We start from the raw sequence: 27,686 nt of genomic DNA, 5'->3' as shown, positions 1-27,686 counted from the left end.
ACAAGTAATGGTATTTTAGATTGTAATAATAATAATAATTGGATATTTTATTAAAATAATAATATAATAATTAACTTTGTGTGAATTGTTTTTCATTTAAACTAATTAAAATAAATAGATGATAGTAATAAAAAATATTATTTATTAGAATTTTAAGTAATAGTATTTTATATGTATTTATTTATTTGTTAGAATTTTAAATAATAGGATTTTATTTGTAGTGTTTTATATAAATAATAGTATTTTATATAACAATATTTATTTTTATTTTTTATATTTTGTTTAAAAATGCTGGAATTTTATTCTTGTTTTGAAGTAAATAAAACTTTTTACTTATTTATTTATTTATTAATTGATTCATTATTTGATTGATTAATTGATTGATTGAAATTGTGAAAAACAAGTAATGGTATTTTAGATTAGAATAATGATAATTAGATTTTTATTAAAATTAATAATATTTTTTTTACTTATTTATTTATTAATTGATTAGTAGTTTGATTGATTGATTGAAAATGTGAAAAACAAGTAATGTATTTTATATTATAATGATAATTATTAGATATTTTATTAAAATATTAATAATAATAATAATTAATTTTGTGTGAATTGTTTTCCATTTAAACTAATTAAAATAAATAAAATAAATAGATGATAGTAATAAAAAGTATTATTTATTAGAATTTTAAGTAATAGTATTTTATATATAGTATTTTGTACAAATAATAATAATTTAATATAACAATATTTTATGTATCTAAAATTAACAATATTTTATATTTTGTTTAAAAAAGAATGAAATGTTAATCTTTTTTTCAAAGTATATATACAGTATAACAACATTTTGTATGTATGTATATTTCATTAATAATTACATCAAAAGAAAAATGTGAAACACCAATAATAGTATTTTATATAATCATAATTATATATTTTACTTCAATAATAATAATAATTATATAATCTTAATAATAGTATTATTTATTAGATTAAAATAATGATTATTATTATTATATAATCTTTTATTAAATGGAACTTTGTGTGAATTGTTTTCCATATAAAATAATTACAACAATTAAAATGTTACATAATAGTATTATGTATTAGATAATAGTATTATTTTATATACAGTATTTTATACAAATAATAGTATTTTATATAACAATATTTGTATATTTTGTTTTTTATTTATTTAGCTAGCTAGCTTAAACCTTGTGTAAACAGTTTTCCATTTAAAATAATTCAACTGAAATTCATTTTAAATAATAGTATTTTATATAAATATAGCATTTAATATAAATAATTGCATTTTTATATATCAATAATTATGTATTTCTATTATTTTCAGTGTTTTGTTTAAAAAAGATTGAAATGTTGATCTCTCGACAGTAAGCTACATAGTAGCTTGTGTAGTTGCTCGTGTCCGGACAGCCAGATACAAACGATTCCAAAAGAAGCTCAGAGGTTCCACCACAGACAAGAAACCTGAACATGAAACTATTGGTCAGTAACATCTCTTTCAGTGTCTTTACATTGATCCGAAATACCAATGAAGATGAATTCATCAACTTCTGTTATTGCATTTGACTTTTTTGTTCAGCCAAAGAGTGGTTAGGGCACAATAAAGCACCCCGACAAGTCTCACTTGCTTTCACCGAGAAGAAAGGATTGCAGACTTTTGATCAGAACGGCTGTCTTCTCAGTTCTCACAGCTTGGGCAATCAAAGCCACCTGAATGTGTTTATATCCACTGACTATCAGCATCGTGCTCTACTCTTGAAGATCCCCAAAGAGTATGATGTGGTAGGTATTTGGTAGTTCATGCTCTTGTCATCATTCAGCTAATTTTCAGTCAGACATTAAGTTGTTGGATTTCTGTCCAAAAGGTTTTGTTCTTTGAGGACGCTGGTCAAAGGTCAAAGTTCCTGAGTTACCTGCGCTCTGAGCTGGAGGGCAGAATTCAGAGTCTAACTGTGATGGAAATGAGTGAGAAAGAGATTCTCAGAGATGCAGTAACCAGACCACAGAGGGAAAAGATTGTGGAGACGTTCTTCAAGCATGCTTTTTCAAAGGTATGTGTTTCTCTCTTCACATGTCTACAAGGTCATTCCATTGACAAATCATCACAAAATCATGTTTTTTTGATTCCAGGTTTTGGGCATTGATAAAAGTGATGCAGGAGACTTGAGCAACAGGACCAGAGAAGCTTTACAGTGTGAGCTCACACGAGTTGAATTTGCCAGTGTGTTCGGTCTGAAGCCTGACTCGCTCTTTGTAGAGTCCATGTTTACACTGGCTGACAAGGATGGCAATGGATACCTTTCGTTTCAGGAGTTCCTGGATGTTATTGTCATTTTCATGACAGGTGAGGTTGTTCAGATCTTTTGTATTGCATTGTTACAATATTACCATTTTACAATGCTACAAAGGGTTACAATGTTGTCATCTTACAAAATAGAATGTTATAGTTTTACAATCGTATGGCGTTATAATGTTGCAAGATCAGGGAGGTTGAGGATCTGGCACCCGCGACCTATCTTTGGAACCTGCGCGTCTGGCTTCTGGACGGGATGTAGCTGACCTCTCTGGCCTTCCCCAGGCCATGGTAGATACTATCACTCAGGATAGGATCCCCTCTATGAGGCAGGCCTGCGCTCTGAAGTGTTGTCTATTCGTTGATTGGTGCTCCTCTTTTGGCAAAATAACCCTCAGAGATGCTCGGTTGGAGTGGTGCTTTTCTTCCTGCAAGAAAAGTTGGAGTGGAGGCTGTCCCCCTTCACTTTCAAGGTGTACATCGCTGCTTTCCCTGGGAAGGCATCACCTGATCGCCAGATTGCTGAGAGGTGCGAGGAGACTAAATCCTCCCAGAACGCACCTCATCCCCTCTTGGGATCTGTCCGTGGTCCTTTCAGGACTAAGGAGGGATCCTTTTGAGCCACTTCATTCAGTCAAGCTGAAATGTCTGTCTCTTAAGACCTCACTTCTGATCACGCTCACTTCCATCAAGAGGATGGGGGTCCTGCATGCATTCTCGGTCAACGAATTGTGCTTAGAGTATGGTGTCTCACATGTTACCTTGAGACCCCGGCCCGGTTATGTGCCCAAGGTTCCCACCACTCTCTTTCAAAATTTAGGTAGTGAAACAGCAGAGGCCCAGAGTTGGCGTTGCTTTGTCCCGTTCGCGCCTTGCACATTTACGTGGAATGCACCCAGATCATCAGACACTCCGAGCAGCTCTTTGGTTGAGTTGGAGGTCAGCAGAAGGGAATACTGTCTCCAAACAGAGGTTGGCTCGTTGGGTGGTAGATGCCATCACCTTGGCGTGCCAGTACCAAGGTGAGCCGTGCCCCTTGGGAGTGAGGGCTCACTCCATTCTGAGTATTACCTCCTCTTGGGTGTTGGCACATGGCGCCTCTCTTGCAGACACATGTTGAGTTGCCTGCAGGACGAGACCTAATACCTTTGTGAGATTTTACAATCTTTGCGTGGAGCCTGTGTCCTCCCATGTGTTGGGTAACATCATGTGCACCTTTTTTTCTAGTTGTTTGCCCTTGGTAAATTCTGGGTCCTCAGTTGCCCGACAGTTTGGACTAGATAGACTAGTCTGTTACTGCGTCCGGTAGTGGGATTCCTTCATCCCTACGAACCTGGCATTAATGTCTCAGTATTCCCTACGTTTTTCCTACATTTCCCTTGTTCCTCAGTTTTTTCTAATTTGCTCCACATGACCTCACATTCTGTCATTGTGCTCCGCCTACCAACAGCTGCTTCAGTACCCTGGTACCCCTGGTGGGCCTGTTATCTGGTTTACAGGACATTGGGAAGGTATTGAACTTCATTTGTACTGACACACTTGCCTGTCAGCATTTGTACCTCAATTATGTAACGCAGTTCAGGTTGTGACATTTTTCATAGGGACCCCATGACGTCAGTCGACGTAATTTGAACGTGACTGACTGATAGGGAACGTCTTGGTTCCTCTTGTAACCCCCGTTCCTTGAAGGAGAGAACGGAGACGTTACGTCCCTCATGCCACAATCTTGAACTGCACTGAATGCCAGTTGCATCTCGACTCCTCAGCACAAACCTGAATGAGTGAATGCAAACTGCCATCTTATATACCCATATGTACGGGGAGTGGCTTGGCATGCAAAATCCACTCGCCAATTCTCATTGGCCTTTTTTTCCTAAGCTCAGAGGTGATTGGGCTCCTAAGTGAGACCCCATGACGTCATTCAACATAACGTCTCTGTTCCCTCCTTCAACAAGGGTTACAAGAGAGACTTTACCTTATTAGGATGTTACAATTGTACAGTGTTATGTTGTTACATTATTACATTGTTAGGATGTTACAGTTTTACAACTTTACAGTGTTATGACGTTACAGTGTTACATTGTTAAGATGTTAAAGTGCTACTAAGTTACCTTGTTAGCATGTTACAATTTTACAGTGTCATGAGGTTACAATGTTACAGTTTTAGGATTTTACCATCCTACCATTTTATATCGTAAGGATGTAACAGTTTTACAATTTTACAGTGTTATGATATTAGAATGTTACAATGCTACAAAGTTACCTTTTTTATTTTTTATTTAGTTCTGCCATTTTGAAACATTACAATGTTACAAAGTTACCTTATGTTATTATAATGCTACAGTTTTACAGTATTATGTTGTGTTCGTAAGAGTGTTATAATGTTTGCTGTTCTTGACTTTCAAATCCAGGTACCCCAGAGGAGAAGTCCAAGCTTCTGTTTTCAATGCATGACATTAAAGGAGATGGCTTCTTGTCCAAGGAAGAGTTCACTTCCTTACTCAGGTTGGTTCTGATGTTTTTTGCGCCTTGTAGAGATCAAAAGTCTTTTGTACAAAGATTTTTTTGATAATAACCTTAACTTTGAGATTAAGATGGTGTACTTTTAAAAGCCAGTTTAATTCCCTAAGGGATTTCTTCTTTCTTTTAGTCAGTTTTTCCTCTTGTCTCATGCAGGTCTTTCATTGATATCTCTGGAAGTGCTCTATCTAAGAGTCAGGCTGATGATGGCATAGCAGCCATGCTTCAGGCAGCTGGTCTTCACAACAAAGACTGCTTCTCCTGGGAGGACTTTCACTTTCTGCTGAGAGATCATTCAGCTGAGCTCAATATTAAAGGTTAAGGATATTATTTTATTTATGATCAAATCCCCCATGACTATATATTTCTTAGTTCACTCAACACAGGAATTTTACTTTAAAACATTTGTTCATGTATTCTCAGGCATGGAAGTACTTGGCAAGAAAAAACTAACCAGACAACAGCGAGAGAGAGTATCATTCATTAAGAAAAACAGGTAATTAAAAATTACATAATATACTGTAAAACTCTTTGAAATATGCAGACAGTAAAACAGCTAAGTTATTTTTGATTTCTATTGTAGTTCTTCAGCAGTGGAAGAGCTTACTAACATACCTGAGGGGGAGCAAGACCAGGAACTTCGTCACAGACAGACCAAGAAGTGAGACTTTAATGTATAATATTTCTGCCCTGGTCATTTTAGAGCATGTGTTACATTATGAAACATGTTCTGACGTGTGTATGGTCTTTAGGAGCTCAGCTGGGTGTTAGATTTAAGCCTTTGTGAAACCCGTCATTTGTTAGCTATTGAGAAATGTGGCAATCAAAGTTATTTGAGGGAAGTGATGCCATTCTGTGACGTAATACTGGTCAGGTTTCGCTTTGAACGTCATAATCTTTAGCTGACTGTGCCAAAATTAAACAGGCTAATGCAGTAGCAGAAATAACTAGATTTTTACATCTTACAAAGACGAGTGATTATGACCTGTGCAAGGGCCACCACATTGATTGTGGTTGACGTTGTAGGTTTTTGGAGGATGTTACTATGCAATTGCAGATTGTTTATGTACTAAATAAGCAGACAGACTGATAAATAACTAAGGGAGACCAGGGAGGGCCACTGTCCCAAACCAGCTAATCAAGGTCTTACTCGGTATGCTAGAAACTTCTAGGCATATTGGAGCTAAACTCTGCAGGACAGTGGCCCTCCGGGGCCGAGTTTGGACACCCCTAAACTAGACAGACAAGCATACAAATGATTAATTAGACATAGATGGTTAGTAATCTGTAATCAGTCTTAATAATTAGATATCGCTAATATAATATCGCTAATATCGTTTTTATTTCCCCCGTTAGAATTGTAAAAACCAACGCTAAGGTGTACGTGAGTCCACAGAGAGAGCGCTATAACAGGAACCCAGTGAAGCAATGCATCCAGCAGTTCAAACGCTTCATAGAAAACTACAGAAGACATATCATTTGCATGGTCATTATATACGGGATCACAGCTGGACTAGCACTGGAAAGATGCTTCTGTAAGTGTGCTTTTATTCTGTGTGTCTTTATATCTCTGAACTACGGTGGCCGAGAGAGGCCAACGCACTGCAAACAAGAAAACACATGCAAACAGAAAAAACAACAACAAATTAAGAAAACATCTTCATCAGTTTGACAACACAGGCGCTGCAAATCCTCGCAACGCAAACACAAATACGGAAACGCGCTGCAAATTCCCACAACACAACCAAATTCAGTAACGCGCTGCGAACACACGAAGGCGCTGCAAACTAACAAACGCGCTGCATATAGCTCGGTCCACAACGGAAATGTTTCAGGGGGACATCAAAAAGTGACGAACTCATCTGGGACCTGATATATATGCAGCGCGTTTGTTAGTTTGCAGCGCCCTCGTGTGTTCGCAGCGCGTTTCTGAGTTTGGTTGTGTTGTGAGAATCTGCAGCGCGTTTCCGTATTTGTATTTGCGTTGCGAGGATTTGCAGCGTCTGTGTTGTCAAACGGATGAAGATGTTTTCTTAATTTGTTGTAGTTTTTTCTGTTTGCATGTGTTTTCTTAAGTTTGCAGCGCGTTGGCCTCTGTCGGCCACCGTACTGAACACTGTTTTGTACACATTTAACACATTTAAGGCCTGACTTGATTTATTATGATCATGTTGAACTGTTTCTATTTTTTGCCCCTGGAGATCCGCACTAATGTTTGCAAACCAATAGCAATGTTTGTAGATTATGGTTTACAGGCACATGCTAGTGGCATCCCAGAGGCCTCCATGGTGGGTGTACTCGTGTCTCGCGGTTCTGCGGCTGCCATCTCCTTCCTGTTTCCCTACATGCTCCTCACCGTGTGCCGTAACCTGATCACCTTGTGCAGAGAGACTTTTCTCAATAGCTACATCCCATTCGATGCGGCCATTGACCTTCACCGCAACATGGCTATGAGTGCTGTCATCCTCTCAGGTCAGAAGAGAAAAATTCCCTCTACGTGCAAAACTTCCTTATGTGCCTTGTCAACATTTTTTTTTTTTTTTACAACAGATACAGTTCAGTAGAACCTTACATCATGTTTATTAACACTTTGCGTGCCATGACATATTTGTGCAGTTTATGGCATATGTGATTCACAATCAATGCATTTAATTACCAGGGTTCAAAGTTTCAGTGCGTTTTGTAACGTTTCCTCAAAGTGATGTGATCAGTTATACTTATGCATGTGCTTAATTATGTTTATTTCATTTATTTATTTATTTTTGTGCCAGTTGTTCACAGTATAGGTCATGTGGTCAACGTTTACGTTTTCTGTGTCAGTGACCTCAGCATTCTTGCCTGCCTGTTTCCTAGAGTGTTCTCCAACAATGGGTAATTCATAAATTTAATCTTAATTGATATATACACAACATTAGTCAATATATACAGTCAAGCCTGAAATTATTTATACCCCTGGCAAATTCTGACTTAAAATTATTTATATTCAACCAGCAGTTTTTTTTTTTTTTTTTTGGACCGGAAATGACACAGGCTTCTCCCAAAAGATAAGACGATGTTCAAGAACAAAAAGTGGCATGTCCAAAATTATTCATACCCTTTGCAAACTGTCACAGTCTGTGGGAAAACCCAAAGTTCTATACCATTCCAAATAGTCCAAGCTGTTCTAAAGCATCCTAATTACCCTGATTCATTGGGAACAGCTGTTTTAATCAACTCAACAGGTGAAAATCAGAAGCTCTCTGCTGTTGGTTTGTGGACAGTCATGGCTGAGACAAAGGAGCTCACTGAGGACCTGCGGCTGCGCATTGTGGCTGCTCACAAGTCAGGAAAAGGCTATAAGATCATATCTAAATGTTTTGAAGTTCCAGTGGCTACAGTGCAAAGTATTATTAAAAAATACAAGACGTTCCGCACTGTGAAAAATCTCAGAGGACGTGGTCGGAAGCCAAAACCTGCGCTGGCTAGGAGGCTAGTGAGAGAGGTAAAAAAGAATCCAATGATCACCACCAAGGCCATCCTGATGAATCTGGGCTCTGCTGGTGGCAACATCTCAAGGCAGACAGTTCAACGGACACTGCACACCACTGGGTTCCACGGTCGCAGACCAAGGAGGACACCACTTCTGTCAGGAACGAGACTGAATCCAAATGCAGGTGAAAGCAAGGCTTTTTATTAATTAGGGAAAAAGAGAAAACAAAAAAATTAAAGTAAAAATTCAGCTTAATAACAGCCGCAACAGTCAGCAACGGTCAACCTAGACCGAACGGGGAACAGACCAGCCCCAGCCAAGCCAGCAGGGAAGAGAGTCGGCTTAACCGCGGCGATCGACCGCAGATAAACTCCAGAGGGAGCACAGAGAGCGAGCAGAAAGAGAGCAGGCGGGGCTTCCGTGAAGAATCTGCGTTGAGCTCCAGATGAGGCGGGGCGTGCGAGCTGAGAGAACACAGGCAGGACTGCTTTGTAGTGCTGTTGATGAATTCCAGAAGATCGCGGCGTGCGAGCCGAGTGAGAGCTGACGGGGCTGCCGTGAAGAGAGGGAAATCCGGGCAGACGTGAGCCAAGGCAGAGAGCAAAAGGAGTCCTAAAAAGCGGGCGGGTAGAAACAAAAAGTGACTAAGTAAGGAACGCTAGACAGACAAGACACTAATAGAAAACAAGACGGGCTTAGTAGTAACAGCTAGAAGTCAGGGCTAGAAAATTAGAATCACGGACTGACACCATACAGAAAACACGAGGGGATTATAAAGGGGAGATAATGAGGACAAAACAGGGTGCAGGTGAAGGGGAAAATTAGCTAACAGGGATAACAAGAGGGGCGGGGCTGACAACACAATGACAGCGGAGCACATGGCGAGCTGTCAAACACAAACAAGCATGTGCTCCAAGACAACAAAAGCACCAGAAGAACAAACACAAGACAACAAAACCTAGGCAGACCACACCGAGATCGTGACAGTACCCCCCCCTTCAAGGACGCCACCAGGCGGCTCAAGGAGGGGGTCTACCTGGTCTCCGGAGGAAGTCCCTGATCAGCGACTGATCCAGAATATCCCGAGCCGGAACCCAACTCCTCTCCTCCGGACCGTAACCCTCCCAGTCCACCAGGTACTGGAAACCCCTGCCACGACGTCGAACATCTAGCAGTCTCCTAACAGAATAGACAGGAGAACCATCCACTAGACGAGGGGGTGGGGGGGCAGGGGATGACATGTTGGCATTAAGAGAGGATCTGAAAACAGGTTTAACCCTGGATACATGAAAAACAGGGTGCACCCGACCAAGAGAGGAAGGTAACTTGAGCCGTACCGCAACCGGATTAAGGACCTTAGTGATCTGGTATGGACCAATGAACCTAGGCGCTAACTTGCGAGAGACAGCCTTGAGAGGCAGGTCCTTGGTAGAAAGCCATACCTTCTGACCACAGACATAGCGGGGCGCTGGAGTCCGGTGGCGATCGGCCGCCGCTTTGGTCCGTCTAGAGGCCTGGGCCAAGACCTTCCTAGCCTTTTTCCAGACACGGCGACATCTCTGGACAAAGGCTAGGGCAGACGGTACTGCAGCATCGGGTTCCTGAGAGGGAAACAACGGAGGTAGATAGCCAACAGAACATTCGAATGGTGACATACCTGTGGATGCCACTGGGAGAGTATTGTGGGCATACTCAATCCAAGAGAGCTGTTGGCTCCAGGAGGCAGGATTGCGGGACGCCAGGCAGCGGAGAGCTCGCTCGAGATCCTGATTGGCTCGCTCACATTGTCCGTTAGTCTGGGGATGAAAACCTGACGACAGACTCGTAGAGGCCCCGATCTGTCGACAGAATTCCTGCCAGAAACGGGAGACAAACTGGGGACCCCTATCAGAAACCACATTGACCGGAAGACCATGGATCCGGAAGACATGGTTAATTACCAGTTGAGCTGTCTCCTTGGCAGATGGGAGTTTGGGCAGGGGAACAAAATGAACCGCCTTGGAGAAGCGATCCACCACCGTGAGAATAACGGTGTAACCTTTAGAAGGGGGCAAGCCAGAGACAAAATCTAAGGCTATGTGTGACCAGGGACGAGAGGGAATAGGTAAGGGTCGGAGTAGACCAACAGGGGGACGATTGGAAACCTTATTTTGGGCACAAACTGAGCAAGCCAATACAAACTGCCTGACGTCCTGGCCGATGGAGGGCCACCAAAATCGCTGGCGGATGGCAGCCAGCGACCTCCTGATCCCTGGATGGCAGGTAACCCTAGATTCATGACCCCACTGAAGGACTTCAGGGCGCAGCGCCTCCGGCACGAATAACCGACCCGCTGGACACTCATCTGGCACTTCCACCCCTCGTCCGGCCTCCTCTACCCGTCGCTCAACGTCCCAGGAAAGGGCCCCTACCACCACTCCCTCAGGGAGTATGGCATCGGCCGGAGACTCCTCTCCCGGGCGCTCAAACTGACGGGATAGGGCATCAGGCTTAACATTTTTGGACCCGGGCCGGTACGAAAGGGTGAAGCTAAATCGGTCAAAGAAGAGTGCCCAGCGAGCCTGGCGCGAGCTCAGCCTCTTGGCCGAACGGATATATTCTAAATTTTTATGATCCGTCCAGACCAAGAAGGGCTGCGCTGACCCCTCCAACCAGTGACGCCACTCACCCAAGGCCAACCTAACCGCCAGCAGCTCCCGGTTACCAATGTCGTAATTACGCTCGGCTGGGTTAAGGCGATGAGAGAAAAATGCACAAGGGTGCACTTTCTCATCCTGGGGGGAACGCTGGGACAAGACTGCGCCTACCCCGACATCAGAGGCGTCCACCTCAACAATGAATTGCCGTTCAGGATCTGGAATGGAGAGAACAGGAGCAGAGATAAACCGGGACTTTAAATTATCAAAGGACTCCTGAGCCTGAACACTCCAGGTGAACGGTACCTTGATGGAGGTGAGCGCCGTTAAGGGTGCAGCTACCTGGCCAAAGTTCCTGATGAATCGCCGGTAGAAGTTGGCGAAACCCAGGAACCGCTGCAGAGCTTTTCTAGAGTCAGGGACTGGCCACTCAGCAACAGCCTTGACCTTGGCCGGATCAGGCTTAATCTCCCCAGGCGAAACAATGAAACCCAGGAACGAGACCGACTTGGCATGGAACTCGCACTTCTCCGCCTTGACATAGAGCTGGTTCTCCAGCAGCCTTTGGAGGACCTGGCGTACGTGCTGAGTGTGTACCTGAAGGGATGGGGAAAAGATGAGAATATCATCGAGGTACACAAAGACAAACTGGTTAATCATGTCTCCCAACACGCTATTGACCATGCCCTGGAAGACAGCTGGGGCATTGGTGAGCCCAAAGGGTAGGACCAGGTATTCATAGTGTCCCGTAGGGGTATTGAAGGCTGTCTTCCACTCATCGCCCTCGCGAATGCGGATAAGATGATAGGCGTTGCGGAGGTCTAACTTAGTGAAGACCTTGGCTCCCTGCAAGAGTTCAAAGGCAGAAGACATTAAAGGCAAGGGGTACCTGTTTTTAACAGTAATGTCGTTCACACCCCTGTAATCAATGCAAGGACGCAGAGAGCCATCCTTCTTCTTAACGAAGAAGAACCCAGCGCCAGCAGGGGAAGACGAGTGGCGAATGAGACCGGCTTTGAGGGATTCTTGAATGTATTTGTCCATAGCCTCTCGTTCAGGACCTGACAGGGAAAATAGACGACCCCTGGGCGGAGAAGTGCCTGGGAGGAGGTTGATGGCACAGTCGAACGGCCGGTGAGGAGGAAGTGAGGTGGCCCGGGACTTGCTGAAAACCAACCGCAAATCACGGTACTCCTCCGGGACCCCGGTGAGATCAGCTGCCTCAACCTGCAAAACAGGAGACACAGACACAGGAGAAGAGGCAGCACCTAGGCAACACACATGACAAGACTGACTCCAAGACAAAATAAGGTTGCGAGACCAATCCACGTGAGGGCTGTGCTGAGCCAACCATGGATGCCCCAAAACGAGACTGGCATGAGGGGACTCCAGGAGGAACAGCACAACAGACTCACGGTGATTGCCCGACACAACAAGACTTACACGGGGGGTGGTGTGGGTGATGGTGGCTAAAGGTTGGCCAGAGAGGCCCCAGACAGTGACAGGAGAGGAGAGGGGAATGGCAGGTAAGCCCCAGCTCTTGGCCAAGCTGCTGTCCAGAAAGCTGGCTTCGGCACCAGAATCAATCAGAGCCTTGCAGGAATGGACGGAACCTTGAAAGGTGATAGTGGCGGAGAATTGGGTGCGTGACTGAGGGGAGACTAGAGGAGAAACGCCCACCAGGACTCCCCGGTTAGCTAGTGGGCCTTGGCTTTTAAAGGACAAGATAGAGCAAAATGGCCCGAACCCCCACAGTAGAGGCAAAGGCCCCGAACCAGCCTTTGTTGTTTCTCTTGAGCCGATAATCGAAGCCGCCCCAATTGCATGGGCTCAGGTTCAGGCAGGAGCGATTGAGGAAGTGAGTGACTCTTGGAAGGTTGGACTTCGTCCAGCCCCCAGGACGAGCGTGGAGCCGAGCGTCGTTGACGCAAACGGAGACGACTTTCGACCCGTGTGGCCAGATTTATAAGGCCCTCCAGGTCCTGGGGCAGATCGTGGGTAGCAATCTTGTCCTGGATGTCAAAGTTAAGCCCCTCCCGAAACATCGCTCGCAGCGCCCCCTCATTCCAATCGCAGGAAGCTGCTAAAGTCTTGAACAAGATGGCATATTCGGTCACAGAACGGCCTCCTTGACGGAGCCGTGCTAGCTTGGAAGCAGCCTCATCCCCCTTAACGGAGCGGTCGAAAAGCCTTGTCATCTCAGCACGAAACTCCTCAAAATCAGTGCAGAAGGAAGCACCTGCATCCCATACGGCAGTCCCCCACTCACGAGCCCTTCCTGTCAGCAGGGTAATGACATAAGCAACCTTTAATCGTTCAGTAGCATATCGGCGTGGTTGCAGCGCAAACACCAATGAACATTGAGACAAAAATGCCCGACATGAATTAGGGTCCCCATCATACAAGGGCGGATTGTTGGCATGCGGCTCGACCTCGCGCTGAGCAAGAGAGAGGGGAGCCCCTGACACAGATGACATAACGTCTTGGAGATCGTGGAAGCGGCCGCTTAATTCAGCCAGTTGGGAGGTAAGGGTTTCAACCTCCTGAGCGGTAGATGAGAGCTGGCTGGCTTGGTGGCCGAGAAGAGCTCCCTGATGAGCGATGGCCGCTCTTACAAATTCTTCACCTGCTGGATCCATGCTGGTCAGTCCGTGCTGTCAGGAACGAGACTGAATCCAAATGCAGGTGAAAGCAAGGCTTTTTATTAATTAGGGAAAAAGAGAAAACAAAAAAATTAAAGTAAAAATTCAGCTTAATAACAGCCGCAACAGTCAGCAACGGTCAACCTAGACCGAACGGGGAACAGACCAGCCCCAGCCAAGCCAGCAGGGAAGAGAGTCGGCTTAACCGCGGCGATCGACCGCAGATAAACTCCAGAGGGAGCACAGAGAGCGAGCAGAAAGAGAGCAGGCGGGGCTTCCGTGAAGAATCTGCGTTGAGCTCCAGATGAGGCGGGGCGTGCGAGCTGAGAGAACACAGGCAGGACTGCTTTGTAGTGCTGTTGATGAATTCCAGAAGATCGCGGCGTGCGAGCCGAGTGAGAGCTGACGGGGCTGCCGTGAAGAGAGGGAAATCCGGGCAGACGTGAGCCAAGGCAGAGAGCAAAAGGAGTCCTAAAAAGCGGGCGGGTAGAAACAAAAAGTGACTAAGTAAGGAACGCTAGACAGACAAGACACTAATAGAAAACAAGACGGGCTTAGTAGTAACAGCTAGAAGTCAGGGCTAGAAAATTAGAATCACGGACTGACACCATACAGAAAACACGAGGGGATTATAAAGGGGAGATAATGAGGACAAAACAGGGTGCAGGTGAAGGGGAAAATTAGCTAACAGGGATAACAAGAGGGGCGGGGCTGACAACACAATGACAGCGGAGCACATGGCGAGCTGTCAAACACAAACAAGCATGTGCTCCAAGACAACAAAAGCACCAGAAGAACAAACACAAGACAACAAAACCTAGGCAGACCACACCGAGATCGTGACAACTTCTCCAGATAAGGCACACAAAAGCCCGCTTGGCCTTTGCAAATGCTCATCTGGACAAAGAAGAAGGGACCTAAAGATCAGGGTGATGGCAAGGAGACCCTTTGAGCTCATCGCTAAAGATGAATGGGCCAGTGGAGACATGCAAAAAGCTGGTCAGCAATTATAGGAAGCGTTTGATTGCTGTAATAGCCTATAAAGGTTTTTCTATTGATTATTGATAAGGGTATGAATAATTTTGGACATGCCACTTTTTGTTCAAATAAATAAAAAAATAAAAGATGAGTAATAATTTTTTTCACAATGATGCCTCTTGTACATCGTCTTATTATCTTCTGGGGGACGTCTGTGTCATTTCCAATTAAAGAAAAAGTAACTTTAAGTCAGAATTTGCCTGGGGTATGAATCATTTCGGGCTTGACTGTATATAATATATATTTATATATAATATTTGCAAAATTATCAAATGGATTGTTCTCTTAAAGGGATAGTTCACCCAAAAATCAAAATAACCCCATGATTTACTCACCCTTAAGCCATCCTAGGTGTTTATGAAATGTTTTCTTTCAGACGAATACAATTGGAGTTATGAAAAATGTCCTGGCTCTTTCAAGCTTTATAATGGCAGTGAATGGGTGTTAAGATTTTGAAGTACAATAAAGTGTATCCATCCATCATAAAAAAAGTACTCCAAACAGCTCCAGGGGGGAAATAAAGGCCTTCTGAAACAAATCAGTGTATTTATGTAAGAAAAATATCCATATTTAAAAGTTTATAAACCGTAATCTCTAGCTTCTTTGACACATGCACATGAACACACGTACAACAGATTACAATTTATAAAGTTTCAAAATATGGATATTTTTCTTGCACAAATGCATCGATTCACTTCAGAAGGCCTTTAATAAACCCGTGTGGCTTTATTGAGCCGTGTGGAGCACTTTTTATAATGGATGGATGCACTTTATTGGACTTCAAAATCTCAACTTCCATTATAAAGTATAACTCTGATTGTATTCGTCTGAAAGAATAAAGACATATTCACTTAGAATGGCTTAAAGGTGAGTAAATCATGAGGTAAATTTCATTTTGGGGTGATCTATCCCTTTAATTGGAACATAAAACAATGCTGTTAGTGTGGAAACCTTGTCTAAAATTCTATGTGTTGATCATTTGCAGGTCTGAGCTTCCAATGAAATGGACCTACTGGTTTTTCAAGACAGTTCCTGGTATAGCTGCACATTCAGTGTTGTTTTGATATTTACTGTATATTATTTTTCTAGATGTGTGTTTGCTGTAACTCTCAATTTTTTTTTTTTCAGGTCTCACTGGGGTTCTATTGCTCTTGATTTTTGCCTTTATGTATGTCTTCGCCTCACACTATTTCAGACGTATCAGCTTTAGAGGATTCTGGATCACACACCACCTATATGTGCTCGTCTACATCCTGGTAAAGGAAAAACACGCCTATTACTTTAGTCTTTTAGTGTTTTGTTTTTTGTTTTCGTTTCGAGAATTAGTCTGACTTCCTCTCCCTCATCTCATTTGGCAGACGGTGATCCACGGAAGCTACGCCCTCCTCCAGGAGCCCCGCTTCCACATCTACCTGATCCCCCCTGGCCTCCTCTTCCTCCTGGACAAGCTCATCAGCCTCAACAGGAAGAAGGTGGAGATCCCAGTGGTGAAAGCCGAGCTGCTGCCTTCAGGTAGACAATGCACTCAGCAGATCCAGCACAAAGCTCTTTTTATCTCAGAGTCCCCAAGGGCTTGAGCACACAGCGGTGTGTCATGTGCTGTAAAGTGTTCACTTCTAATTGCTCTGGCTGTGAAATCATACAGCGTCTCAGGAAACAGGAAACCATGAGTCAAATTCAGGACTCATTTTATTTTACTTTTAATGGAAAGTAATACATTGTTACTTTTACGTTCACTTGAGCTGAGCTTATTTATTTTTAATAACAAAGGCCTTTTTATGCCAAAAGTGAAATTAATAAGCCTCAGCTTGAAGAAAGTGCCTCTGCATTTAATCCCAGTTTTTCTTAACTTGCATTACTTTTTTTGAAAAAGTAACTACATTTAAAATAATTCTTTACTAGTTACTTGAAAAGTGTACTAAAACACTGATCAGAGTTACAGTTTAGGTCAAAAGTTTACATACACCTTGTAGAATATGCAAAATGTTAATTATTTTACCAAAATAGGAGGGATCATTTAAAATGCATGTTATTTTTTTATTTAGTACTGACCTGAATAAGGTTGTACACTTGATTCTTAATACTGTGCTCTTACCTGAATAATCTACAGATAAGAGCACAGTAAGAGCAAGGTGTATGTAAACTTTTGACCTCAACTGTAGTTGACATGTACTTACAAAGTTATTTATATTTAGCAGATTGTCTAAAGTACATTAATAGCACTGATAACAAACCTGATTCTCAATTTCTGTGCACTGGCAGATGTAACATACCTGGAGTTTAAGCGTCCACAAGGTTTTGTCTACCGCTCGGGACAGTGGGTACGTATCGCATGTTTGGCGCTGGGCACAGACGAGTACCATCCTTTCACCCTGACCTCCGCACCACATGAGGAGACCCTTAGCCTTAACATCCGTGCAGTGGGACCCTGGACCAGCAAACTCAGAGAGGCCTACACGCCTGAGAAAATCCAGGAGCTTGGAGGATATCCAAAGGCAAGGATACAGTTTGTTTTTGGATCATATACATATAGATAAACCTGAACAGATACTAAATTATCAGCCGATAACCGATAGCCAATTATTTAGAATTATATCTACCGATACCGATACCGATACTATACAGGGAGCCCCCTTATTTGTTTGGGTCATATAGATATAGATAAATCTCAACCGATGATACATTTATCATTTGATATCAGTAGCCGATTATTCGGAATGATATCTGCCAATACCGTTTTCGATACCGATACTATACAGGGAGCTTCCTCATGGGTCTTTTAGATATATATAACCCTGAACTAATAATAAATTCATCAGCCAATACCGATAGCGATTATATAGAATTATATCTGTCGATACCGTTACTATACAGGGGGCTTCCTCATTTGTTTAGGTCATAAAGATATAAATAAACCTGAACCGATTCTACATTTATCAGCCAATACCAATGCCAATACTATACAGGGATTAAAATTAAAATTAACAACAAAAATATATTATTGACTATATTTATTTTCAGATATGTCAGTCCTTTGTTCTGCCACTTGACTTAAGGTGCTACAGCGATCTGTTGTGCCACAATTAAGTGTGTAAAAATGGCATTTATTGTTTTTAATTTTGTGATAAAATGAATGAGTATATGAAAGCTGAGACATTGTTTCTTATCAGAAGTAGGGCTGTCGCTAACAATTATTTTAGTAATCAAGTAATCGTTGATTATTCTGACGATTGAGTAATCATAATTTTTTTTTTTTTTTTTTTTGTGGTACCTGAAAAGCAAACAACAGCCTTTAAAAGTACTTAAAAAGTAATCACGGTTTTATTTAACTAAACTGTTAAAATACATATTTTTTATAAACAATAGTGCTAATGTACTTTACGCATTATAACAAATGACTACAGCGGGCACAATCTGCCTGACGATTTTGTGTACACTTTACTAGGCAATCTAATCCTTTTTTAATATTGACCAAACAACAATTAATTAAAATGGTTACTTAATCTTTAATATTTGCCCATTTCTTTATGACAGAAATACTGAAGCCACTGTAATTTCTTGAAGATGTGGACATCAAAATATGATCAAAAATTACCGTTTGGGAAGCTGTTACGGGGTCATTTAGAAAAGGGGCCTGTCCAAGTATACCCAAAAGCCTATAAAGCTAAATAAAAACTCAAAACTTCACGAAACGTGGTGAGCATATGCGACAGGTGATTCTAAACAAGCATGCAAATCTAAATATCGGGAGATTGGACCACAGCTGGCACTATAATGTCATAAATGTTAAAAAACATATTTCTGTGGCAAATTACCTGTATTTGTCAAAAAAAAGCTTTTTGAAATCATTGATTTAGTTGGTTACAGGTTTGCTAATAATATGTAATTTTCATACTGCATATGCTTAAATGCCTTAAAGCACTTGAGCCCAATAACAAAGAGTAACAAAGCTTTTTCTGAATTATTGGAGACTTGCTGCATATGTTTGATCAAGATAAAACCACTGATCTGGCAACCCTGGTGGTTCAAATAAAACCCACATGAAAAAAACGAGCATTTTTATTTATTTCTTGAATGACTCCGCTGTATCTCCACAGCTGTATCTGGACGGGCCATTTGGGGAGGGTCATCAGGAGTGGACAGACTATGAGGTGTCAGTGTTGGTGGGCGCTGGGATTGGAGTCACACCCTTTGCTTCCATCTTAAAAGACCTGGTGTTCAAATCTTCAGTCAAGTTCAAATTTCACTGCAAGAAGGTACAATACAACCATTAAAAGTTCTTTCAATGTGGTATAATTAATGATTATGTTTATACCGACTCTTTACATGTTCTGTAACTCCAGGTATATTTTATCTGGGTGACACGGACTCAGCGTCAGTTCGAGTGGGTGTCTGATATCATAAGAGAGGTGGAGGAGATGGACACTCAGGAGATGGTCTCAGTGCACATCTACATCACACAGCTGGCTGAGAAATTTGATCTCCGCACCACCATGCTGGTAAACCCATTGTTTATATGATGATAAAAGGTTTTTATTGGTTTATATGTTTATTGTAAGTTCCACTGAACTACTGTGATGTAATTTGGAAGTAGGTTAACTGATATGAAGTTATGATTGGGTGTTAAATCACCTCTCTCTCTTTCTCTCTTTCTCAAGTATGTCTGTGAGCGGCACTTTCAGAAGGTGTGGAACAGGAGTCTGTTCACCGGCCTACGCTCTGTCACACACTTTGGCCGCCCACCCTTTTTGGCTTTTCTCAGCTCGCTACAGGAAGTTCATCCGGAGGTTAGAAGCCAAATAATTTGCATCTAAGATGCACTGAAACTGTAGTGTTAAACTCTGTGAAGGACAATAACTACAGGGTGGGCCATTTATATGGATACACCTTAATAAAATGGGAATGTTTGGTGATACTAACGTCCTGTTTTTGGCACATTAGTATCTTGAAAAGTTTGCCCCCTCACATATACTAATGTGCCACAAACAGGACGTTAATATCACCAACCATTGCCATTTTATTAAGGTGTATCCATATAAATGGCCCACCCGGTGTATCCATATAAATGGCCCACCCTGTATAACAATACCTGTGGCAACTTTTTAGCAAGACATGAAATACGTACCAAACAGAAATGAACACTAGATGCAGCTGGCACAGAATTGGAATTAGGATGTGTAATCCTTGGGTACTAATCCTGTAAAAAACATGACTCACGATGAAAGATCTTAAAAGAGATTGAAAAAAAAACAAGCTAAAACAGTATGATTACGATTGTGTTTTATGTCACACACCATTATTTTTTTACAGTGCAGATGGTACATTATTTTTAAACGTCATATAGTGTTATGGTGCGTTCACACCGGACGCGACTTGCGCGGAAAAAACGCGCTATTCGCACGTAGCTGAACGCTTGAACATTTGAGTTTACTCGCGCCATTCGCGCGGTAAAATTCGCGTCATTCGCGCGTGACATTTTCTTCACAACAGACGCGAATTCGCGTCAAGGGAGGGGCTTCTGCCACTCGTCAGCGGGAAAGTAGTTGTAAAATAGGTGAATGAGCTCAATTTGCCAGCTTTAGCTTGCTTGTAGTCTCAATATGTATGTATATGTAGGTCAAATTGAGTAAAGAGCGTTTTTTAAAACTAACCAGATTGTCCGACCTCTTCACTCACTTTATTCCTAGCAAGATCCCTTTTATTCCTGTTTCTACAAAAGTCCAAAGATGTATCGTACAGCTCCGAGGAACCACAGACAGCAACGGTGATTTTGTCCGCCATTGTTGTTTCGGATTTCTGCCTTCGTCACTACTAGAGCAAGCTCCTGATTGGTTAACGCCAAATATTTTCGCCAAAGTTCAGATTTTTGAACTCGCGCGTTTCGCGCGATTCAATCGCTTGAAACGCTCAATGCGCGCCGCGCTATTCGCGCGTTTCGCGCCGCAGGATGGCTATTCGCGTCTTTGCATTGACTTAACATGTAAATCACTCGCGCTTGCCGCTTCATTCGCGTCCGGTGTGAACGCACCTTTAGAGTTAAAGCCCCACTCAATGGACATTTTAAGTCAGAACTGCGGTGACACATACAAACCAACATTAAATGTAGCATATGTACATTTTCACATCCAATATGTTACAAAACGTAAATGGCCGTACCTATTTTACATCTTGCGAAAAAGTTCCCATAGGTTCGTTTTCGTCATGAGATTAGGCTGAGTTATCCTTATATTTATCTTTATAGTCATCATTATAGTTATATTTATCATTATACTTATCATTATCGCTATAGTCATTATCGCCATGTTTATCGTTATGGCTATCTTTATCATTATATTTAACATTATAGTTATTGTTAGTTATTTTTGTAGTTTTTGTATCTTTATCGTTATGTTTGTGACTGAAGTTTTGTTTTTACAGTTAACTTTATAGTTATAGTTATTATAGTTAAGTTATCTTTATCGTTATGGTTATCATTATAGTTATTGTTATTGTTTTCTTTATTGTTATAGCTATCATTGTAGTTATTGCTGTAGTTAACTTTATCGTTATGGATATCATCATTGTTAAAGTTATCTTTATCGTTACAGTTATAATTATCGTTATAGTTACCTTCATGGTATAGTTATCTTTATTGTTATAGTTATCGTTATAGTTATTTTTGTAGTTATCACTGTAGTTACCTTTATCGTATGGTTATAATTATCGTTATAGCTATCTTTATCGTTATGGTTATTATTGTTAAAGTTATCTTTATCATTAGTTATTCTTATAGTTATAGTTATCGGTAAAGTTATCTTTATCGTTATGGTTATCATTATTGTTAAAGTTATCTTTATCATTACAGTTATTCTTGTAGTCATAGTTATCGGTAAAGTTACCTTTATTGTTATAATTATCATTATAGTTATTGTTATCTTTATTGTTATGGTTATCATTATTGTTAAAGTTATCTTTATCACTACAGTTATCCTTATAGTTATAGTTTTCGGTAAAGTTATCTTTATCATTATAGTTATTGTTATCTTTATCGTTATGGTTATCATTATTGTTAAAGTTATCTTTATCATTACAGTTATAGTTATAATTATCGGTAAAGTTACCTTTATCGTTATAATTATCATTATAGTTATTGTTATCTTTATCGTTATGGTTATCATTATTGTTAAAGTAATCTTTATCATTACAGTTATTCTTATAGTTATAGTTATCGGTAAAGTTATCTTTATCGTTATAGATATTATCTTTATCGTAATGGTTATCATTATTGTTAAAGTTATCTTTATTATTCCAGTTATTCTTATAGTTATAGTTATCAGTAAAGTTATCTTTATCATTATAGATATTATCTTTATCGTAATGGTTATCATTATTGTTAAAGTTATCTTTATTATTACAGTTATTCTTATAGTTATAGTTATCGGTAAAGTTATTTTTATTATTATAGATATCATTATAGTTATTGTTATCTTTATTGTCATGGTTATCATTATTGTTAAAGTTATCTTTATCACTACAGTTATCCTTATAGTTATAGTTATCGGTAAAGTTATTTTTATTGTTATAGATATCATTATAGTTATTGTTATCTTTATTGTTATGGTTATCATTATTGTTAAAGTTTTCTTTATCATTACAGTTATTCTTAGTTATAGTTATCGGTAAAGATATCTTTATCGTTATAGTTATCATTATAGTTATTGTTATCTTTATTGTTAAAGTTATCTTTATCATTATAGTTATTAGTTATTATCATTGTAGTTACCATTATCATTAAAGTTATCTTTATCGTTATGGTTATCATTACTGTTAAAGTGATCATCTTGATCGTTATAGCTATCATAATAGTTTCCTCTATCATCATAGTTATTCTTATAGTTGTATAGTTATCATTGTAGCTACAGTTATAGTCATCTTTATCACTTTTGTTATTGTTAAAGTTATCTTTATCGGTAAAGTTATCCTTATAGTTATCGTTATTATTATCTTTATTATTAAAGTTGTCTTTATCATTATAGTTATCATTATCTTTATCGTTGTAGTTATCTCTATTATCATAGTTATCGTTATAGTTATTTTTAGTTAGTTATAGATAGTTATAAGTATTTTGTAGTTATCATTGTAGTCATCGTTACATATGGATATATATTGCTATATATATATTGTATATTGTTATGGTTATTGTTAATGTCTTTATCAGTACAGTTATCTTTATCATTATAGTTATCCTAACTGTAATAGTTATCGTTACAGTTGTAGGGCCTGTAGTGTTGCATCTTCCTGTATTAGTAAATATCTGTGATTCAAATGGGATTTTGTGAAAGGAGTCATTTATTTTTTTAGGTTATTAAATCATTGAAATATCAGCCTCACGTACACCACTGATGATGTTTTCTTTCTTAAAGGTGGAGAAGATTGGCGTGTTCAGCTGTGGTCCTCCTGGTCTGACTAAAAATGTGGAGAAGGCCTGTCAGCAAATGAACAAACGCGACCAGACACATTTTGTTCACCACTATGAAAACTTCTAGATTGTGATTGAATCTTAGAAGAAATACTTGACAAATACTTGACAAATAAGTCATGCTAAATTATTATTAGAAATGATTTTTTTATGCAAAGAAACAATTACTGAGCTTTTGGACTTATGCGAAAATAAATCACTTTAGCGTGTTTTTAGGTTACTATACATTTCCATTGTTTTCTGTGTGCTTCTGTCATTGAATATAAACGTACATACATATATTGTACATTCTATGTAACAAATGATCAATAAAGTGTTATGCCATATTTGTCTGTAATGTAATTGTCATTTGAGTGTCATCTTTGATGCCTCATGATCATTATCACTAAAAGGTGAAAGTGCAACCAAACATGCACCTTCCAACATTTAAAAAAATAATGTGAATTCTCCATCAAAACATCAGCTGAGATAAGCAATGTTGCAATATAGAATTTAACATATTACATTATTTTAACATATTACATTAATTGTTGTGTTTTGGGATCCAAAGATTTCCTCCCAGAGAAAAGGAGAGGCCAAATATTTTCAGATGTGTAGGAAATTGCCATTTTTGGTGGCATATCCTTAAAGAGGATTTATGTTTTGTTGGTTCGTTAGAAGTACTAGCCAGTTCACGGCTTTTCATGCAGATTTGATGTATGAAACTCCTACAACATGGCCAACAATGCAATAAAACTACGGGAAATTTTGGGGAATGTAATTATGATCAGCACAATAATTGCCAGAGTTCTAGAGAAAGGATGAAGCAATGAACTCCATGAACTCCCACTATCAATGGCCACGTACACACTTTATGTGTTTATTATGGGCTTGTTTCCTAGCACCACACGTACAGAAAAGTCACTGATACAAAAAAATTTTTATATATGAAACTGTTCCAGACGTTTATAAACAGGTACAGTTGAAGTCAAAAGTTTACATACACCTTGCAGAATCTACAAAATGTTAATTATTTGACTAAAATAAGAGGGATCATACAAAATGCATGGTATTTTTTTATTTATTACTGACCTGAATAAGCTATTCCACACAAGATTTGTGCACATAGTCCATAAGAGAAAATAATACAAGTCTGTCTTGAATGTCTTGAACAGTTAAACTGCCCACTGTTCTTCAGAAAAATCCTTTAGGTGTCACAAATTCTTTGGTTTTTCAGCATTTTTGTGTATTTGAATCTTTTCCAACAATGACTGTATGATTTTGAGGTCCATCTTTTCACACTGAGGACAACTGAGGGACTCATATGCAACTATTACAGAAGGTTCAAACGCTCACTGATGCTTCAGAAGAATTTCTGATGAGCCTGGGGGGTGAAAACTTTTTGAATTTGAAGATCAGGGTAAATGTAGCTTATTTTGTCTTCTGGGGGGAAAAAAAAGATACTTTCAAAAGAAAATTTTCACATTTTCATTCTGTTCAAAAGTTTTCACCCCCAGCTCTTAATGCATTGTTTTTCTTTCTTAAGCATCAGTGAGTGTTTGGACCTTCTGTAGTTGCATATGAGTCCCTCAGTTGTCCTCAGTGTGAAAAGATGGATTCAAAGATGGATTCAAATGGTTCAAATACACAAAACTGCTGAAAAACCAAAGAATTTGTGGGACCTTAAAGATTTTTCTGATGAACAGCGGGCAGTTTAACTGTTCAGGACAAACAAGGGACTCATGAACAACTATCACTAAACAAAAAAAAAAAAAAAAAACACATCAGGTAACAACACTATTAAAAATCAAGTGTATGTAAACTTTTAAACTTTATCAATTCAACTATTATTTTCTCTTGTGGACTACGTATGTAAACGTCTTTTATGTTAAATATCTTATTCAGGTCAGTACTAAATAAAAATTTACAAAAAAGTAACATATTGCAGATTCTCATACTGGTTCATTGCAAGTTTGATTTTTGTTTTTGTTTGTATTTAAATGAGTTTTTTTGTACTTGCAATCAAACCCTGATAAAGCCCTGCGTGCCGAAATGAGTTATCGATATTAACACAATTATTCTTTTCAGTTTCACTTTCTGATTATTTTCACATCTCCACTTCATAGGTGTTGCTGCTATTGTTCAAAAAATACTTTCATTATCATTATCAGAAGATGTACTGTAATAAATACGTCAAAATCAGCGTAACTAATGTCATAAAGTGTTAAGTCACCGGTTCCCATAATACAATTAAAGTATGCTTACAAAATATACATTCAAACCAAAATGTATTCAGACCTTCAACATTTCTCACATTATCACAGTTTATTTGCTAAAGTTTAGAAAATAGCAATAAAACATGACAAGAACTTAAGAGTTAAACTGTGTCAGAACAAATTCATCTTGATAATGTCAGATAACTTTGATAGAAAGGTAGTCAGGTCAAAGTCTCAAATCAAATTTTTGGTCCCAAATTTGTATCGATTTTACTGATAGTCCACTGTATGAAGAATTTCTGCATATAATATGTCACAGTGTTTTTCCACTTTTTTTCACAGTGGAAATGCACCTATGCTGACCCCTCCATGATTTCTAAGTAAGAGAACTTGCAAAATCACAGGGTGATCAAATACTTATTGACCTCACTGTATGCAAATATTGAAATATTTAAAATTCTATGATAATAATAGCTGTCTCAGTTTACTGTTCAACACTTCTAATAGATTTCCCATGATAACAATTAAGAAATAAGATTAAAGATTATCAGTTTTTATTGGTTTTTTAAAGTTGTAGAAGTGCTTTATTGCGTTTCTGAATAATTCTGATATGAAAGGCTTGGCAGGAAACTAGTAAACTTGAGATCAGTTAACAAGGAATCTTGTAGCAAGACTGAAAATGAGTTTTTCGTATAAGGTTTATAATTATCCATTAGCCAAAATACAGTAACAAACATATTCGGAGTGCATTTCATTAAAAGAAACACATTCGTTCATGAGATCTTTGAATCTTAAATCATTTGTTCTCGTATTATAACTTGATGATCTATGCTTTGTGTGATGTAATGTTTAATGTGATTCATTTACCTACAAAGCATCATAGTTTACTGGAACAGGAAGTGGCAGCAATTCAGTGACTGGAAACACAGCCTTTAATGTCAATAGATGGGGGCAAGATATTCTCCACCGTTTTCATATCTTTTGTCCAGCCTTTGTAACCACAGATATGGAGATAAAATGAGGTTACATGCTCTCTGAGATAAAACCAACAGTAAAGATTGTGATTGGATCAAACTATTACTCATTCCATCAGAAAAAATGTTAGCATAATGATAAACTTAATCTCAACTTCCTTTTCAGAACTGGCCCTACTTAATCTTCAGACCTGTGATAAATACAGAATATCTACAACATATTTGCATATACAGTCAAAGCTAAATTTATTCAGACACCTTCAAATTTTCTCATATTATCAGTTTATTCACTACAGTTTAGAAAATGGTAATTAAATATGACAAGAACTCAAGAGTTAAACTTCAAAATTCATCTTGATAATGTCAGATAACTTTGATAGAAAGCTTTGTCCCAAATTTGTATTAGTTTTACTGGTAGTCCACTGTATGAAGACTTTTGGGGTATAATATGTCACTGTTTACTTTATTTTGCTATCCTCAATTACATAAATCAACTATAGTGTCCTGCACCCACTAGTAAACATATTGTATACTTAATAGTATACTTAATAATTTTTGGTTTAAAGGAGTAGCTCACTTTCAGAATAAAAATGTACAGATAATGTACTCACCCCCTGGTCATCCAAGATGTTCATGTCTTTCTTTCTTCAGTCGTAAAGAAATTATGTTTTTTGAGGAAACCTTTCAGGATTTCTCTCCATATAATGGACTTCTATGGTGCTCCCGAGTTTGAATTTCCAAAATGCAGTTTCAAAGGGCTCTAAACAATCACAGCCGAGGAAAGAAGGGTCTTATCTAGCAAAACAATTGGTTATTTTCTAAAAAAAAAAAAAAAAAAAATATACAATTTCTATACTTTTTAATCTTTATTGTGTAATTTTAATAATTTTGTGTACTCTGTGTAGGGATTAAAAAGTATATAAATTGTAAATGTTTTTAGAAAATAACTGATCGTTTCGCTAGATGAGACCCTTCTTCCACGGCTGGGATCATTTAGAGCCCTTTGAAGCTGCATTTAAACTGCATTTTGGAAGTTCAAACTTGGGGGCACCATAGAAGTCTTTTAATAAACATCTACGGGTAAAACAGGTAGGAACTATCAGGAACGAGGGAGACATCCACACAGTGAGAAAATGACATCAAAGACCGATGCTGCGTCCCAATTCGCCTATACTTATACTATGCACTAAAAGTTTGTACTCTTTTTGTGAAGAAAAAGTACATACTTTTGAGTATGTAGCAGAATAGTAGGCATGCTTTGGGACATACCAGAGCCATAGAGAAAGAGAGTTGCGACACGCTTTGATCTCGCCGCCGCGCGGTCACGTGGTTCATGGAGCGCTCAATAGTTCCAAACATCTCCACGCTGTCAATGTGTTTGAATGGGTTTAAGTAGGATAGACAGCAGTTTCACTATATTTGCAGCAATTTCGAGTAATT

General features: G+C 39.3%; 1 protein-coding gene across 1 annotated transcript in view; it reads left to right on the top strand.

Annotated features, from left to right (window-relative positions):
* Window positions 1-23,393, top strand: part of duox (dual oxidase) — a 44,182-nt gene extending 20,789 nt beyond the window's left edge. The window contains exons 15-33 of the mRNA XM_073831945.1: window positions 1,390-1,503; window positions 1,601-1,803; window positions 1,887-2,072; window positions 2,152-2,365; window positions 4,726-4,819; window positions 4,991-5,151; window positions 5,258-5,330; window positions 5,418-5,495; window positions 6,191-6,369; window positions 7,076-7,306; window positions 7,606-7,705; window positions 15,605-15,654; window positions 15,748-15,875; window positions 15,978-16,131; window positions 16,882-17,114; window positions 18,717-18,875; window positions 18,963-19,118; window positions 19,278-19,406; window positions 23,022-23,393. Coding sequence (XP_073688046.1) covers window positions 1,390-1,503; window positions 1,601-1,803; window positions 1,887-2,072; window positions 2,152-2,365; window positions 4,726-4,819; window positions 4,991-5,151; window positions 5,258-5,330; window positions 5,418-5,495; window positions 6,191-6,369; window positions 7,076-7,306; window positions 7,606-7,705; window positions 15,605-15,654; window positions 15,748-15,875; window positions 15,978-16,131; window positions 16,882-17,114; window positions 18,717-18,875; window positions 18,963-19,118; window positions 19,278-19,406; window positions 23,022-23,144 — 2,765 coding nt within the window. The 3' untranslated portion in view covers window positions 23,145-23,393. The remainder of the gene's footprint in view (window positions 1-1,389; window positions 1,504-1,600; window positions 1,804-1,886; window positions 2,073-2,151; window positions 2,366-4,725; window positions 4,820-4,990; window positions 5,152-5,257; window positions 5,331-5,417; window positions 5,496-6,190; window positions 6,370-7,075; window positions 7,307-7,605; window positions 7,706-15,604; window positions 15,655-15,747; window positions 15,876-15,977; window positions 16,132-16,881; window positions 17,115-18,716; window positions 18,876-18,962; window positions 19,119-19,277; window positions 19,407-23,021) is intronic.
* The last annotated feature ends 4,293 nt before the right edge of the window (window positions 23,394-27,686 follow it).

This window comes from Garra rufa, chromosome 25 (genome assembly GCF_049309525.1).
Source record: "Garra rufa chromosome 25, GarRuf1.0, whole genome shotgun sequence".
Lineage (NCBI taxonomy): Eukaryota > Metazoa > Chordata > Actinopteri > Cypriniformes > Cyprinidae > Garra > Garra rufa.
This window is presented reverse-complemented; position numbering and strand designations above follow the sequence as displayed.